Here is a 14,381-nt window from a genome sequence, read left to right on the forward strand (position 1 = left end):
AGCCATACCTCTCATGCATGGTGCCTTTTGCACATCACCCACAGCCTCATGCCTCATCTACCTGTGTGGCACTTCTGGAACACCCCTGCATGCTCCCTACAACTTGTGCTATGCTTTTGCATAGCTTCCTTGACCCTCCCCCACACCCTTACTCATTCCCCCATCCAGCAGCAACCATTTAACTGTCTTCAGGCCTGGGATTTGCAACTTCCTGCCTCCTTCCCACTAATTTTGGTTATGGGAAGCCAGCAGGAAGTTGCCTTGCCTAACCACCGTGGCATTCAGCCGTTGGTACTACAGGGATTGAGGTTGCTAAGTGATGTGGCCACACTCTACAACTGTGTTCCTTAGGTATGGAAATTGGTCCCAATTGCCATCATAGGCAACTTAAGGACTACTTGCACTTCCTCTATACATTACTCAGGTGGATATAACTACATATTTTTAAATAATATTGTAAAATACTGATTTTGTGATGTACCGCCTAGAAAATGTTCTATTTGAATGATCCTCTGGAGTTACTGTAGCGCAAATATGCATAATTTCAAGGGAATTTATGTTTCTTCTTTTATAGCTCATGGACTATTTTTCAAGATTCCCACATTTCACTGAGCCACCCGTGAAAATAAATTAGTTAGATGTGCTTAAATTCTGTTTTGTAGTTTATAAGAATTATAAGCACGTTAATTACAGTTATTAAAATATAACAAAAATATAAAAGTAACTTCCTGCAGTAGACATATATCCCTTGAACTACATCAGCAATTTCTGCCTTTTACAGTGTGTTTTCATTTGCTCAAGATTACTTTTAGTTCATTGAGAAATACAATATGATCTACAAAGTATTAAGAAATTTTGATACAGTTTGCAAACATACTTAACTAGATCATAGGCGTGGATTAGGATATAGGATACAAACTCTAACCTGGAGCTACTTGATTGATCCAATTAACCAAGAAATATTCAAAGCCAATCTGGTCTTGTTGGGGCTAAACTAACTTTCCTGATCTATCAAGTCCCACAGTATTATGCAAACTATTTGCCAGAGGGTAAACTGCCTTGCCGTTGTCCTTCATTGGGATGAAAGCTTCCAGATGCCTGCATAACTGGCTTCTCCGCATTTTGTCTTGTGATCATTTTGCTATTCACAGCCAGAGGCAGTTAAAACGAGAGAAAGAGTTGGGTGGAATGATGCATAATTGTACCAACCATGGAATGAATGAATGAATGAATGAACCTTTATTATCAAAGTACAACATGTATACAGTGAGATTGGCTGAACCTCCCTTCGTGCCCCCACACAACTCACAGTGACAACAAACCCACCATCTTGTTACACCATTTGAGCTAATTGCAAAACGCGCCGGCCCCACAAGAGTTATTTCCCATTCAGGAGCCTGACAGCCCATAGATAGAAACTATTCTTCAGCCTGTTGGTGCAGCTTGGAAAGTGAGGTGCCAGTCTGCTTTGCCATGATCTGGAATCATGGCTGCAGTATGATTGACAAGCTCATCTGAGATCATGTGATGCCACAAAGTGTGTCAATTAACTGGGAGGGGAGATGAGTGAGTCCTATTTTGTCATGCAGACAAGTTTTTAAAGTTCCATGCGTTTTAAAGGCAAAAAAAATTTAAGCACCTTCTCAATTTTCCAGTTGAAACCATTGGGCTTAAAAGTACTCAACATTAATAGGAGCGTGCAAACGATATACAATTCCTTTGGGAAGAAATGATATAATAAAGGAACAATGCAAGAACACATAAACTGTACCACAACACCATTGACCTGGGCCTCATTTTGAAATAATTCAGATTTAATGGACAAAATACCAGCTTCAAGTTTCATCTGAATTTCAGGTAACAATGGTCTTTGTCTAAAATAATGAAGTGAATTTGTTCTTTGGCAAATTCACTCAGTCAAGGTTTTCTGCTTCCCTTCAAAATGGATATTTACCATTTTATAAGTAGAGTATTTTTACTGATATTTATTTTACTTTTATTTATTTACTCCTTTTCTCACCACCCATCTTGCTTTCACACCACCACCCATCTTGCTGTCACACCACTTCCATATGTTTTCTCCTGTGTGAGCATGTACAACATTTAAAGGACACTCAGCTTTAATAGGCATTGATTTAATCAAGAGTTATATTTTATGTAAACTTCAAAAAGAAATCATTTTCCACAATGTATTTCAAATATCACGCAAAAGAAATAATAAAAAAATATGTTCTGGACAAGGAAGACAAATAAGTCTCTTAACTGGTACTTGCAAAACAACTACAGGCAGGTCTCGGCTTACACAACTGAGCCCAAAATTTCTGTTTCTAAGTGAGGCAGTTGTTAGGTGAATTTTGCCCCATTTTATGACCTTAAGTGAATCACTACAGTTGTTAAGTTAATAGCACAGTTATTGAGCGAATCTGGCTTCTGCATTGACTTTGTTGTCAGAAGATCGCAAAACCGGATCACATGATCCTGGGACACTGCCACTGTCATAAATAGGACTCAGTTGCCAAGAGTCTGAATTTTGATCAGGTGACCCTGGGGATCCTGTAATGGTCGGAAGTGTGAAAAATGGTCTTATGTCACTTTTCTCAGTGTCATTGGCAGTTTGAATGGTCACTAAACAAACTTCTTGAAGACTACCTGGATGAATATGGTAAGGATATTTTAAAAGAACTTTTTGTGAATTATCTAACTACACTTACATTTTTGTATATATGGGGGGGGGAGATTCAAAGTGGTTGGTATATAGGTTTATCATTGGTATACCATAAAAAATATGTGTATTGTATATTAAACTGTGCAAGCTGTACAACAATTGGCAAAGTCAGAAAAATGGTAGTTTGCAATTGTAGATACTATTTATATTCATATACAATACACTAAATATACTTTACACAGTAGCTTTCATTCTCATTGGTAGCTAGTTCTGTGCGCCTTTGGCGTCTAGTCATGCCGGCCACATGAACACGGAGATGTCCTCGGACAAGCGCTGGCTCTTCAGCTTTGAAATGGACATGAGCACCGGCCCCTAGAGTTGGAAACGACTAGCACGCATGTGCGGGGGAACTACCTTTACCTTTAATAGGAACTGAGTCACATATGTTGTAATAATATTTCACAATAAAAATTGTTTTTGAACAGGAAAGAGTTGTCATAGCATTATGGCTAACTGCCCTTATTTCCTGTTTTAAAAAATTATGTCCCCTTTACATTGAGAATCTTTCTATTAAATGTCATCCTTGGTCTTCAGATGCTACTGTACAACTCCTTTTCAGTGGCACTGGGGGGAAAAAAACACCCCATTCTTTTCTGTTAACATACATTTCAAATTGTGATCTTTAACCGCATGAACTGTACCAATAAAACCAGTAAAAAAGTATTCACTAAAAATAAATTATTATTATTATTAATATAACAAACTATTAATTGAAGTTCTCATGTTCTATAATACTTGATGATAAAGGGCTTAGTTTATGTTTAAAAGATACAAGGTACATCTGCTTTGGCTTCGTTATGGCAACATGGCTCCTAATGGGAAGACTTTTGCACTGTTCTTTTCAGATTGCCCCAAACACTCTACCAATAGGTCTTTAATATGTTGAACTTCTTTTTTCTTTAATTACCCACTCTGCTTGAGGATTGGCATGGTACACATCCAGCATATATGCATCTGGATCCAAACAGTGTTCTCCTGAAAGAAATATCAGCTGTTAAAAAAAATCCTTACACTTTATGGTTACACAAAGTATTTGGGACCAGTGAAGTGCTCCTTCTTGAAATATTAAAGTAGCCACCCCTCATCTAATGTTTGGCCTTTTTGTTCAAAGTAGGATGTCATGAGAATCTTAGGCTTTGAGAAACATATATGACAATTCTATATACCAACTGTGTAAAAATTAGTGTGCAGACAGAAAATGCTGCAGTTGCCAACATAGAGAACAGATTACTTGGCCTTCTATCTTAAGACTGAGCAGCTAGCTGGCACACTGCCTTTTATATTGAAAAAGTTTAATTCTAATTTTTTAAAAAAACAATTATGGTGAGTGTTTTTTCAGATTACATCATGTCCTAACATCACTTAGTAAATTCATTTTACTTCCTCTGAGATGCTCTAATTTACAGTATTGATATAAGCAGTTGGTACATGGCACTTATGCAGGAAAAAATTAAGACTTGGAGAATATTCACCTTAGTGGGTTCCCATATGCATATCTTGCTTTATAAAGATAAATGGATTAGGTCAGACATGTCAAACACAAGGCCTGGGGGCCGGATCCAGCCTGCGAAGTGGTTTCATGTGGCCCGCGAAGCCATCCTGGAAACAGTGAGGGAATGGCCCCCACTGCCTTGGCCCTGGCCCAGAGACCCTCCTTCTGCCAGAGACCCTCAGATCTGTCTCACTCCTGCCCAGGCCCCCATAGGCACCCTTGATGCATAGGTCATATGCATTCTAGCCACGCCCACCCAGTAGGCCACGCCCACCCTGGCCATACCCACCCAGCCCCTTGAAGGCAACTGCAATGCTGATGTTGCCCTCAATGAAACTGAGTTTGACACCCCTGGATTAGGTACTAAAAGAAGTAGTAATGTAGCCCTATCATACTTGCTGTGCATTCTTCTTGGCTGCACATACAAAGGTAGCATCAAGGACATAGTTGCCATTACTGAGGTTTAAATAAGAACTTGCCTATATTTCCTCCAATTTCATATAAACTTTGGACTGGCATTTTCGATTCTTCTGATGATCCAGGTCTAAGAATAGAAAAACAAAGCATTCTGGTAGCAAAGAGGGAGGTTTCTGATTAATTCTGGAATTAAACTTCTCACTATGTTGTCTGGGGCTAATGTTCACTGGAACCTAAAAGCATCTGGAAAGAATTACATCTGTTATTTTTGTATAGAACCATTTAATTGAATTGGCTATTATGTTATTGTAGTGTTTCTATATAAAATTTGAATTGCTGCTACAAATTTAACTTAAAGTCTTCTGTGAAGAATCAATGGTAGACTGTACCTAGCTTCATCGTATTTATTTCATAATCTGATTAATTTATAGACCTCCCAAATCCATCATGATTCTGGATAATTACATTTTACCATTAGAATGAAATTCTGTGCTGATTTATTTTAAGCATTTCCAGGTGGAGTGAATATAACATAATGCAAATTCTAGCTGTACATTCTTCTTCAAGGTTTACTACATTAAATTTGATAGTTTAATTGTCAGTAAATAAATGCAATTGTTTGGCACATATATTGGAAATACACTTTTTTTTTCTTCGATTACAAAGAACTGTAGGACATACTGGAACTCTTTCTCACTGTTAGAGGAGATACCCAACTTCATAGACTTCCTTTCTTTCATCAAAAGAAAGTTCAATTTTCAGCACTCTTCTGCCAATGGAACACTGAAGGCAATAAGGAAGGTGTAATGATTTATGGACCCAAATCCCTGCTGATATATGCTTGAATGGAGGGAAATTATGCTAGAATTGGAACTTGTAAATTTTTTCAGCTCTCATGAAAAGTGGGAAACAACGGGCAGTGGGAAAGAAAAAGTGAAGTTGTAAAGCCATAAAAAAACCTTTATGAAAATTGTCTACCTGCCATCTTGTCTGTGAACACCTAATAGAACTTCTCAAACTGCATTTTAAGAACCATGGGTTTTCTCTTAATTGCTCTGCCTGTTGAGAGGAAATGCTGTTCAGAGGGCCAGCACAAAACTAGTTCCCTTAGCTGGGCCAGAGAAACTATAATTAAAACCAGCTTGCTGTAATTTTTAGATTCATTCATGTTAATATGAGCAGTTTGTGGGGGGGGAAAAACACTGGTGAATGGGTCTCATTTGTGCAACACTTGGCTTCAGATGATACTAGAGCAATTCCTTTTTTTGTTTCCCTTTTGATTCTTGGCTTGCAGCTCAGTTCCTAAAGTTAGTAAACTTGGAAATTGTGACATGAACAAATGAATGAAGCAGTAGATTAATGGTCTGGCAGAATAATCACATGGATGCTTTACATTAAGCATGGCCCATCTTAGCCTCACATATTGATTAAAGTCAAATACAAGTTCAGACTTTATTTCTTAAACCAGGTAAAGCCTACTTTAACAATGAAACTTGAATCTGGGCCACTCTCCCATTGTTCTGCCTCTACTTGCCTGTTTTCACAGTAAAATCGTGCCACAATATCTTTGGCTTTCATTTGATTATTTGGTTGAATTGCCATAGAAACCTTTGAATGCAGAGGAGCATGGACTCTTATCACACCTTCGGGTATATCAGACTACAAAAAGAGCAACAAACAATAATTTAGCAAACAATATATATATTAATTATAGTACGATTATAAACCACTATGCTATGTCCTGAATTGCATTTTCATGCCTCCTTTTCCTTATGGCAACTTTCTCTCCTATATAGTGCCAATCCCTGGTCTTTACTTTCAGAAAAGACCAACTCTGAGAAAAAAGCTGCAAAGGAAATAAAATAGCAAAGGTAGAACATTTTCACTGCAGAACATTTTCACCTAGCATTTTCACACTTCCAGGGTTTTAAGAGGACAGCTGCTGTACCTCTTAAAAACATATATGGAGATTTTATTGGGATGCAGAGGACACAAGTGGGTGAAAAAGCTCCCCTCTGTCTCTGAATCACTGCCACCACTGCTAAATTTCTTACCATTCAAGGATTACCTAGAAGAATGGTTGAGATGTAAATTAAAGCATAGATTTTTTTTCCCAAAAAAGTCACAGAAAGTGTAAAAATGCACTCCCAATAAACCCTAACCTGAAATCAACTTTGCCAAATAATTTCGTATCAGTCTGCAAACCTTTCCCTCCACACTAGCTGTATTTCTGTAGGGTCACATAAAAAGGAAGGTGAAAGGACTCTGAAACTAAACTAAAGAAAGGATTGAGAAGAAGTAAGTCTAAATCAAGGAGAAGTGGTCCAAGTGAATTAAAGCCTATGTGGGGGTCTAAGACAACTTGGTTTAGCCAACTGAGGCAGCCCCAGAGCCACCTCCAAGTCCCCTGTGCCAAGTCATTGCAGGTCAACTCAACATGGGCAATTTGCTGGGGGACAATTTGCTGTTTGAGCCCAGATGGAGAGCTGGAGGAGTGGCCAGGCAGACAAGTGAGCAAGCAGGTGGGCAGAACGCACAGCGCTGGTAGAGATGGGGGAGGATGGGAATTTTAAAACCCAGCAAATTGTCCCTTTAGCAATTTTCCCATGTTAAGTTGTCCTGCAATGATCTGGTGGTGAATTGTCAGAGAGGACTTGGTGGTGGCGAAGGGGCTGTCCCCAGCTGGCCGCACTGGGTTGTCTCATTTTATCTAGGAGAACCATAGCAAGTGTGCTTTCTGCTTGAAGGGGGGCTTTTGAATAATCCTTGGGGGTTTGCAACTGTAGGAAAAAATGAAGAGACCTAATCAAGAAAATATCAGGATTTGTACCTATAGGTGTTATATTACAGTGTCATTGCAGACTCTTATATTGAAGCAAGGGCATAGCAACACAGTAAATTATAATAAATGCAAGAAAAAATTGATTTATATAACTGTAAGGGTATTATGCAGAGTTTAGGGACACAGTAACATTCTTTGAAATGCAACAGTTTTACATACAAGATGTCCAAGACTATGCTATATATGTACAAATTTTAATTTGGGATCTCAATAGATGTGCATGTACTTGAACCATCTTTAACCAATTATATTTATCATTATATAAGATATATGTAACGTTGGTCATCTGGATGCAAGAGACTAGCGACCATAAGTTAACAATTAACTTTAGAAAATAAATAATTGCTGGATCTTTTCCAGTTGTATATTGACCAAATGGTATATTGACCATTTACACCATGTGCAAAGGCCATATGCCTTAGCACACTGTGCAAACAGCATAGCACAGATTCATTGTGAACAATTTGAGTATTCCTGAATCAGCTAGGAAGTCCCCTGTCCTCTGAAGCATTATTACTCTACTCACATAAAGTAATATAATGGTATATAAAATGTAGTTTAATGCCACAAAAAAGGCTACATTTTATTGTTGAAGTTAATACTAAAGTAAACTGCTGGTTGAAAAGATAGTTGCAAACACAATTTGACTCGCCTTACACTAGGTTCCTACAGATGCTCAATTCTGTTTCAAAAGTATCAGAATAATTCAATTTGTAATGCTTGCTTCCAGTCCTTAACACAATTAGTTCCACTGAAAGAAAAGAGCAACTATTTAACAGTTTATCTCCGCTTTCTGGAGAAGAATAATTTAGAACTTCTGAAAACTAACATTTATGCTAAATTGATAAACATTTAGTTTACTGATCCAAGCAATATCAGTTTGATCTCCTACTATGGAAGGAAGTATCTTCTGTCAATTGTCACATCAGATTTATAGCCTTGGTGTAAATTTGGTAATAAATTCTAGATTTATCATCTATGAAATGTTCATTTGTAAACAGAGAGACTCCATCCACTGGAGCTGTCTAAATAGCGCATGGTAAATAGCTACTTCATTTATAGCAGAATGTTATACCTGTTTCCTAAAAAAATAAATTCCAGTAACAAATGTAATTCTGAAGTAAAGAGGCATTGCTTAAAAAAAAAGGCAAATCCCTAAAAAGGCAACCATTGGACTAACTGCTCTTCACTGAGCTGTCTTTAGTTAAGTTTTATACTTTAAATAAAACTAATATAGATAGTATTAGCACTTCTAAAGAAGTGTATGTGCAAATATAAAACCTTGGTATCTAGGCATTGTAACCCAATGTAGCACTTGGATTCATTCTGTAAAGACTAATTGTGCTCCTCTGGATACCATTATATTATTTCATTTATTTTATTGCACATTATTTGGAATCTATGCTGGTTTGTTTAATTAAGAAAATTTACTTTCTTAATAAAATAATCACCTCTGTTCTTTCTGGTCTCTCCCGGTCCATAGTTTTCCTTCGCAATAGTTTTCTTACACCCTTGTCAAACATAAGCTGTTTTTTAGTATTGTTCATTGCAGCCTCATTCATCTTTCTCACTTGAGCAATCAGAAATGTTGGGACCTACATAGAAAAATTTAAAAAAAGATAAGTTTACATGACAAATGGTTTTCTGAGTGTCATATGAATCATAATGGTATTTCCTAAAGTATTGTATCTGAATCCGTATTTTTCCTGAAGACTAGTGTGCTTTGTCATCCACTGATTCAATTTTTGAATTCTCTCCCCAAACCACATTCTAGTCTTGTTCCAGACTGAAATCACCATAAAATTTATTAAAGATGAGGAAAGAAAGCTTTCAGTACAATTCTATTTTTTCATCAACTAAATTCTTTTCCATATAAATGCTTTTCCCTTATAAATAGTCTGTATGTTATTTGTGTTTTGCAATTACTATGTTAGTATTATAATGCTTCTAAAAATACTGAATATGGATAAGCATTTTTATAAAAGACTGGAAACCTCTTATGGAGTTTTGTGCTGAAAATAGCAAAAAGTGAAATGGTAAAATGGTCCACCTTGGGCACAAAGCCAGCTGGGTGACCTCGAGCCAGTCACTTTCTTTCAGCCCTAGAAAGGAGGAAATGGTAAACCACTTCTGAAAAATCTTGTTAAGAAAACTGCAAGAAATTGTCTAGGCAGTCTTCAAGAATCGGACATAAATGAATGAGGAAAAAAAAACTATTCTACAGCTCCAGAACCACCATTTCACAAGTACTTTCACGAGATGAAAACATATATGCCTTCTCATCTTGGTGCCCACCGTTTTCATGGCTACACAAATCAGATTTTATTTGAGTCTACACCATTTACGAAAACTGTCATGGATAAAGAGTATGAAAACAACAATACAGGAATCAGTGAGTTATAAATGTGATTATTATTTAATCAGTACTCCTTACAGATTCTTGTAACTTCTAAATACATGGAAAAAACTTACTACTAGTGCTTGGGAAGGTATGACTTTGTTATACAAGAATAAACAGCTAATTTAAACACAAATAAATATCAGTTTTATCTTGCAAGGCAGCGAGCTTTACATGGGTTCAGTTTCTAGATATTTTAAGACCCAGATAAAAGGAAGATCTCTGCAAGAAAAAAATGCCAATACTATTTAACAGTAAAATTGAAACCATTACTTACAATCCATAGGATATCCTGGTATTTAATCAAAAGCCTTACAACATGAGCAGTAGTGGCTGCTGCTAGAATCTCTTCTTGATTGGCATGTTTGCCTTTGTAGTTAAAGAGGTTTGGGGCAACAATCATGGAGACGTTCCATAAAGTCATTTTATTTTTATTTTCATTAGCAACTACCTTCTTCAAAAACTGTAGAAGGGCCTAAATAAAAAACAATAAAATCGCTGATATTTATTGATAAACACTACTATTATAGTAATTATATTTTGTAAAAAAATGAATTCTTTCCATGGATTTAAATAACACTGGGCTATATTTTCCACAAAACAGCTAATCACTGTATATAATAATTACTATAACACTATATATTTAAAATATTTTAATTCTGTTTTTCTGCCAATTTGAGATCCAATGATTATCTTTTATCCATAAATGTGGCACTCATCCCACAAGATGATCCAAGTTGTGTATCATTAATTACTATAACACTATATATTTAAAATATTTTAATTCTGTTTTTCTGCCAATTTGAGATCCAATGATTATCTTTTATCCATAAATGTGGCACTCATCCCACAAGATGATCCAAGTTGTGTATCATTACAATTGTACAAATCATTCAATTTGATGGGCATGTGCCAGTGCCAAGGGTTGCCTACCTACCTACTAAGTTGTGTGCATCACCCAAGATCAAGTCTGATTCTCAATTCAACTTAATAAGTCCATCTGATTTGAAAAATCAAAGTTTCACTCAGCCTCATTAAGTACATTTCTAAAGCATTTTTCCTGAGTACTCAGATAAAAAGTTTGGTGCTCCATAAATCATAGATACAAGTCTGCTAGTCTTTTCACTTCAAAAAGAGCTTTACGTAGAAATGAGCTGGGAGTTGTGGAAGCTGAGAGTTTCCAAAATGAGGAAATTGCCTAAGAACAAGAAAGTTGGCAGGTTTGTTGAGGGCTTTGGGGAATTTTATTTAGTGCATTTATTATTGGATCATGGGAACATTATCAAAGATAGACTGATATCAAACCCTATTGAACAATATGCCTACCTTGGCTGCATCACGACTAGCATTGGGAAGGAGCATGATCAGCAGATGCAAAGCCTGAAGCTGCAGTTTGATTTTGGATATTTCTAAGAATGAAAGATCAGAAAAAGCCCGTAAACAACTGAAGTGAGCTACCTGGTAGGAATCTAACATGACATACAGAGTTATGGTTTTCAATGAATGCCACAGGTAAGGATTAAAAGTACTTGTCAAACAGGAAGATAAATTCCACTGAATCAAACAAGAAGTAAACTTCATTCAGTATTCCTTCCTCAGTAGCTTTAAGGAACAGGACAGAAAGGAACAGGACAAAAAGAGAAACACTGGTTTTAAGCTGTGGCAGAAATGTACATCCAATGATATATAGATTTTCATTTTGTTAAAATCTTGGCTGACAAGCTGTTACTAAAATTATCCGCAGTGAATGGGTTTAATTCTTTTTAGACATGTTGACTGCAGAGATTCTATCAATTCATAACTTACTGATAAATTCCCAAATGTATATGAACCATTTGTCTGAAATAGTATAGTGCTTGAGCAGGGGGCTGGACTAGAAGACCTTCAAGGTCCCTTCCCAATCTGTTATTCTGTATTCTATATATCAAAATCTTTGCTCTTCATAATTTGCATCTGAAACCAAAATCTGTACAATAATGCTTATTATCAAGGACAATTCTACAGAAAAAAGTGCATATAGAAAGACATTATTTGTGAAAACTGACTTTAAAAGTTACTATATGGGGATAATGAGTAATACATACATTTATCATAGGTGGAAAAACAATATGGAGAATGGGACAAGATTAGTCTACATTTGGGAGAATAAAAGCCTGAATAATCTATGTCAGATTTGTGCTATTCCTGAGTTTTAAAGTCATTAGACCCGGCTTCTAAAGTGTGATTTCAATGGTCATTCTTGTGTCCCTTCTTAGATGCTTGATTCCCTAATCCATTTAACTTTTAAATTTTTAGATTTAGTTTAGATTATGGTAAACATAATTTTTAATCAATTAAGTGAAAATTTTGATAGTGCAAAGAGAAGTATCAGATATCAATATCTTATCAAATATTTCCCATGAATGCCCTAAAGGCATGTTTAAAATTTTCTTAGAAAATAAAGTAGTTGAAAAAATAAAGTCCCAGTAACGTGGACGTGCCAAAGAGTAATCCAGGTGGTTAGAAAAAGTATTATGGAGCATTCTCTTTAGTTTACTTTTTAAGATAATGTGCTCATTGAAAAATACTGTGTATGTAGATGGTTATTGTCTATGGGCATTCAGGCCATGCTTTCTATATTCCAGGTTTTCTACAATTCATTGGAGCTACACATTCATGGGATGTGAAATTGGCAATATGCTGCATACTTTTTAATACCATGCTAAGAGTACTATTTTTAGTCTTAGCTAAACTCTGTTCTATTATTAATAATGTCAAAATTGAATGTGTTAATAGCTCTAGGCTGTCCACACACTGGCACTAGTCTTAATCATTTTGCTTTTCTTGCTTGGGAAGAAATTAAAGAAAATCAGACACCTTCAAATTCCTGTTTTGCTAGACATTTTGACATCAGATTATTTTGATGGCATCAGATGACTAGTCTATTCATATTGGAGCCCCCTTCCCAAATCAACATGATTGCATTTGTATATTTGTTTTGATATTGTTAATCCTTCTGCCAGACTGGTCTTATTTGTATTTCATTTTCTTGATGTTTTTACTAACTTCTGGATTATTGTAATGATAATAAAAAATGATAACCCACAACAAAAGCATTTTATAAAGCAATAATTAATAAAATATTATTTTATACTTCCTCACATACTATAGATTCATATTCAAGATGAGTTTTTCTCTTTTTTACACCTGAGACAGAGTATGGATTTACTTCTTAATTTCTATGCAGTATTGGCCATTTTTCCTTTTTTTCATTTATTTATTTGGTCAGTCTCAATTGCCCAGCATTATACAGCATGGAAAACATCTGCTTGGGCTATTAAAATACTATATTCTTCACAGGGAAGCCTTGTCTTTTGGAATTCATTCTCTGCATAGCTGATATTATCTGGGTCACAAACAAGCCATTTTTCATTATCGGTTGCCAATCAGTTCTTTGATGTCTGAAAAGCCATAACTTTTAGTTCAAAGCACAAGTCCTCTGTATAACATAATACATCTCTGTCTGGATATCTGAAAATAGTTCATTTCAATACTCTATCTTTCTAAAAGCAGAGTGGCTCTGCCATGTCTTAAAGCAGATTTAAATCTTGTCTGCACATGCAGAAGGTGCAAGGATAAGAAAAGAGTCAAAATTAATCCCATAATAAAGTGACATTCTTCTTTATCTAAAAAACCCTTGAAATTACAGAGTCAGCAACCTGCAATACCTCAGCTATTACTGAATAACATCAATCAGTCCTACTCGTTAGCTATGCTTCCTAGAAGTTGTTCTTGAACAAGATGTAGAACAAGACTGGTTACCTAATTCTGTTACTGATATGGAAAATAATGCCCTGACACTAATCTATTGCTATTGTTACGAAGGTTTAGGAATATTATTTTATTAGTATTTATTGAATATGTAGTAGGATGGCATTTTCTCAATTCTTAACTTAATGAATGAACGTGTAGAGGTCCAGCCCATAATTTTCTAATTTCATCTAGGTTTTATTCAGGGTTTTTCCCCAGTTTATTTTTACTTTTTGTTATTCTCTTCATTTTGAAGCTAGGCCAGCTTAAGTGGCTATGAAAGAGTCAATTCTAAATATCAGTAATCCTATTAAAAGCAACAACAACAATAAGCTTTTTAATGAATCCTTAGGCGCCTTACACTGAGGAGTGGTAGATGTATGCTGTTCTTATAGTCTCCTAAAAAAAAAAGAAGACCATGACTAATGCTTGAAGAGCTATTTCAAAGATCCCAAAATTAGATTAGGCACAAAGTACTCATGTAAAACACCACTACAAGCTGGAAATTGTTTTGGAGAACAGAGTAAAAACCCCAATTTACTTTTCACTGATGGGAAAATCATATTTCCTATAGGGAAATGACAATCCAACCTGAACACAAACAGTTTTGCAGTTGGTTGAAAAATCTTAATTGAAGCATTGTAAAATACTCTTTGCTAAAATCCAGACAGAACCACACTAAGCTGTATCTGTTAAATCTAGCTCCTTGCTCATTGAA

General features: G+C 35.9%; 1 protein-coding gene across 1 annotated transcript in view; it reads right to left on the reverse strand.

The window, feature by feature from the left end:
• Nucleotides 1-3,281: 3,281 nt before the first annotated feature.
• ARHGAP28 (Rho GTPase activating protein 28) overlaps nt 3,282-14,381 on the reverse strand; it is a gene marked incomplete at its 5' end in the record, with an annotated part of 75,071 nt that continues 63,971 nt past the window's right edge. The window contains 6 exons of the mRNA XM_083358748.1: nt 3,282-3,700; nt 4,697-4,761; nt 6,169-6,293; nt 8,928-9,071; nt 10,152-10,349; nt 11,201-11,283. Of these exons, the coding sequence (XP_083214874.1) occupies nt 3,600-3,700; nt 4,697-4,761; nt 6,169-6,293; nt 8,928-9,071; nt 10,152-10,349; nt 11,201-11,283 (716 nt within the window). The 3' untranslated portion in view covers nt 3,282-3,599. The remainder of the gene's footprint in view (nt 3,701-4,696; nt 4,762-6,168; nt 6,294-8,927; nt 9,072-10,151; nt 10,350-11,200; nt 11,284-14,381) is intronic.

The sequence above is a fragment of the Vipera ursinii genome (assembly GCF_947247035.1).
Source record: "Vipera ursinii genome assembly, chromosome: 3".
Lineage (NCBI taxonomy): Eukaryota > Metazoa > Chordata > Lepidosauria > Squamata > Viperidae > Vipera > Vipera ursinii.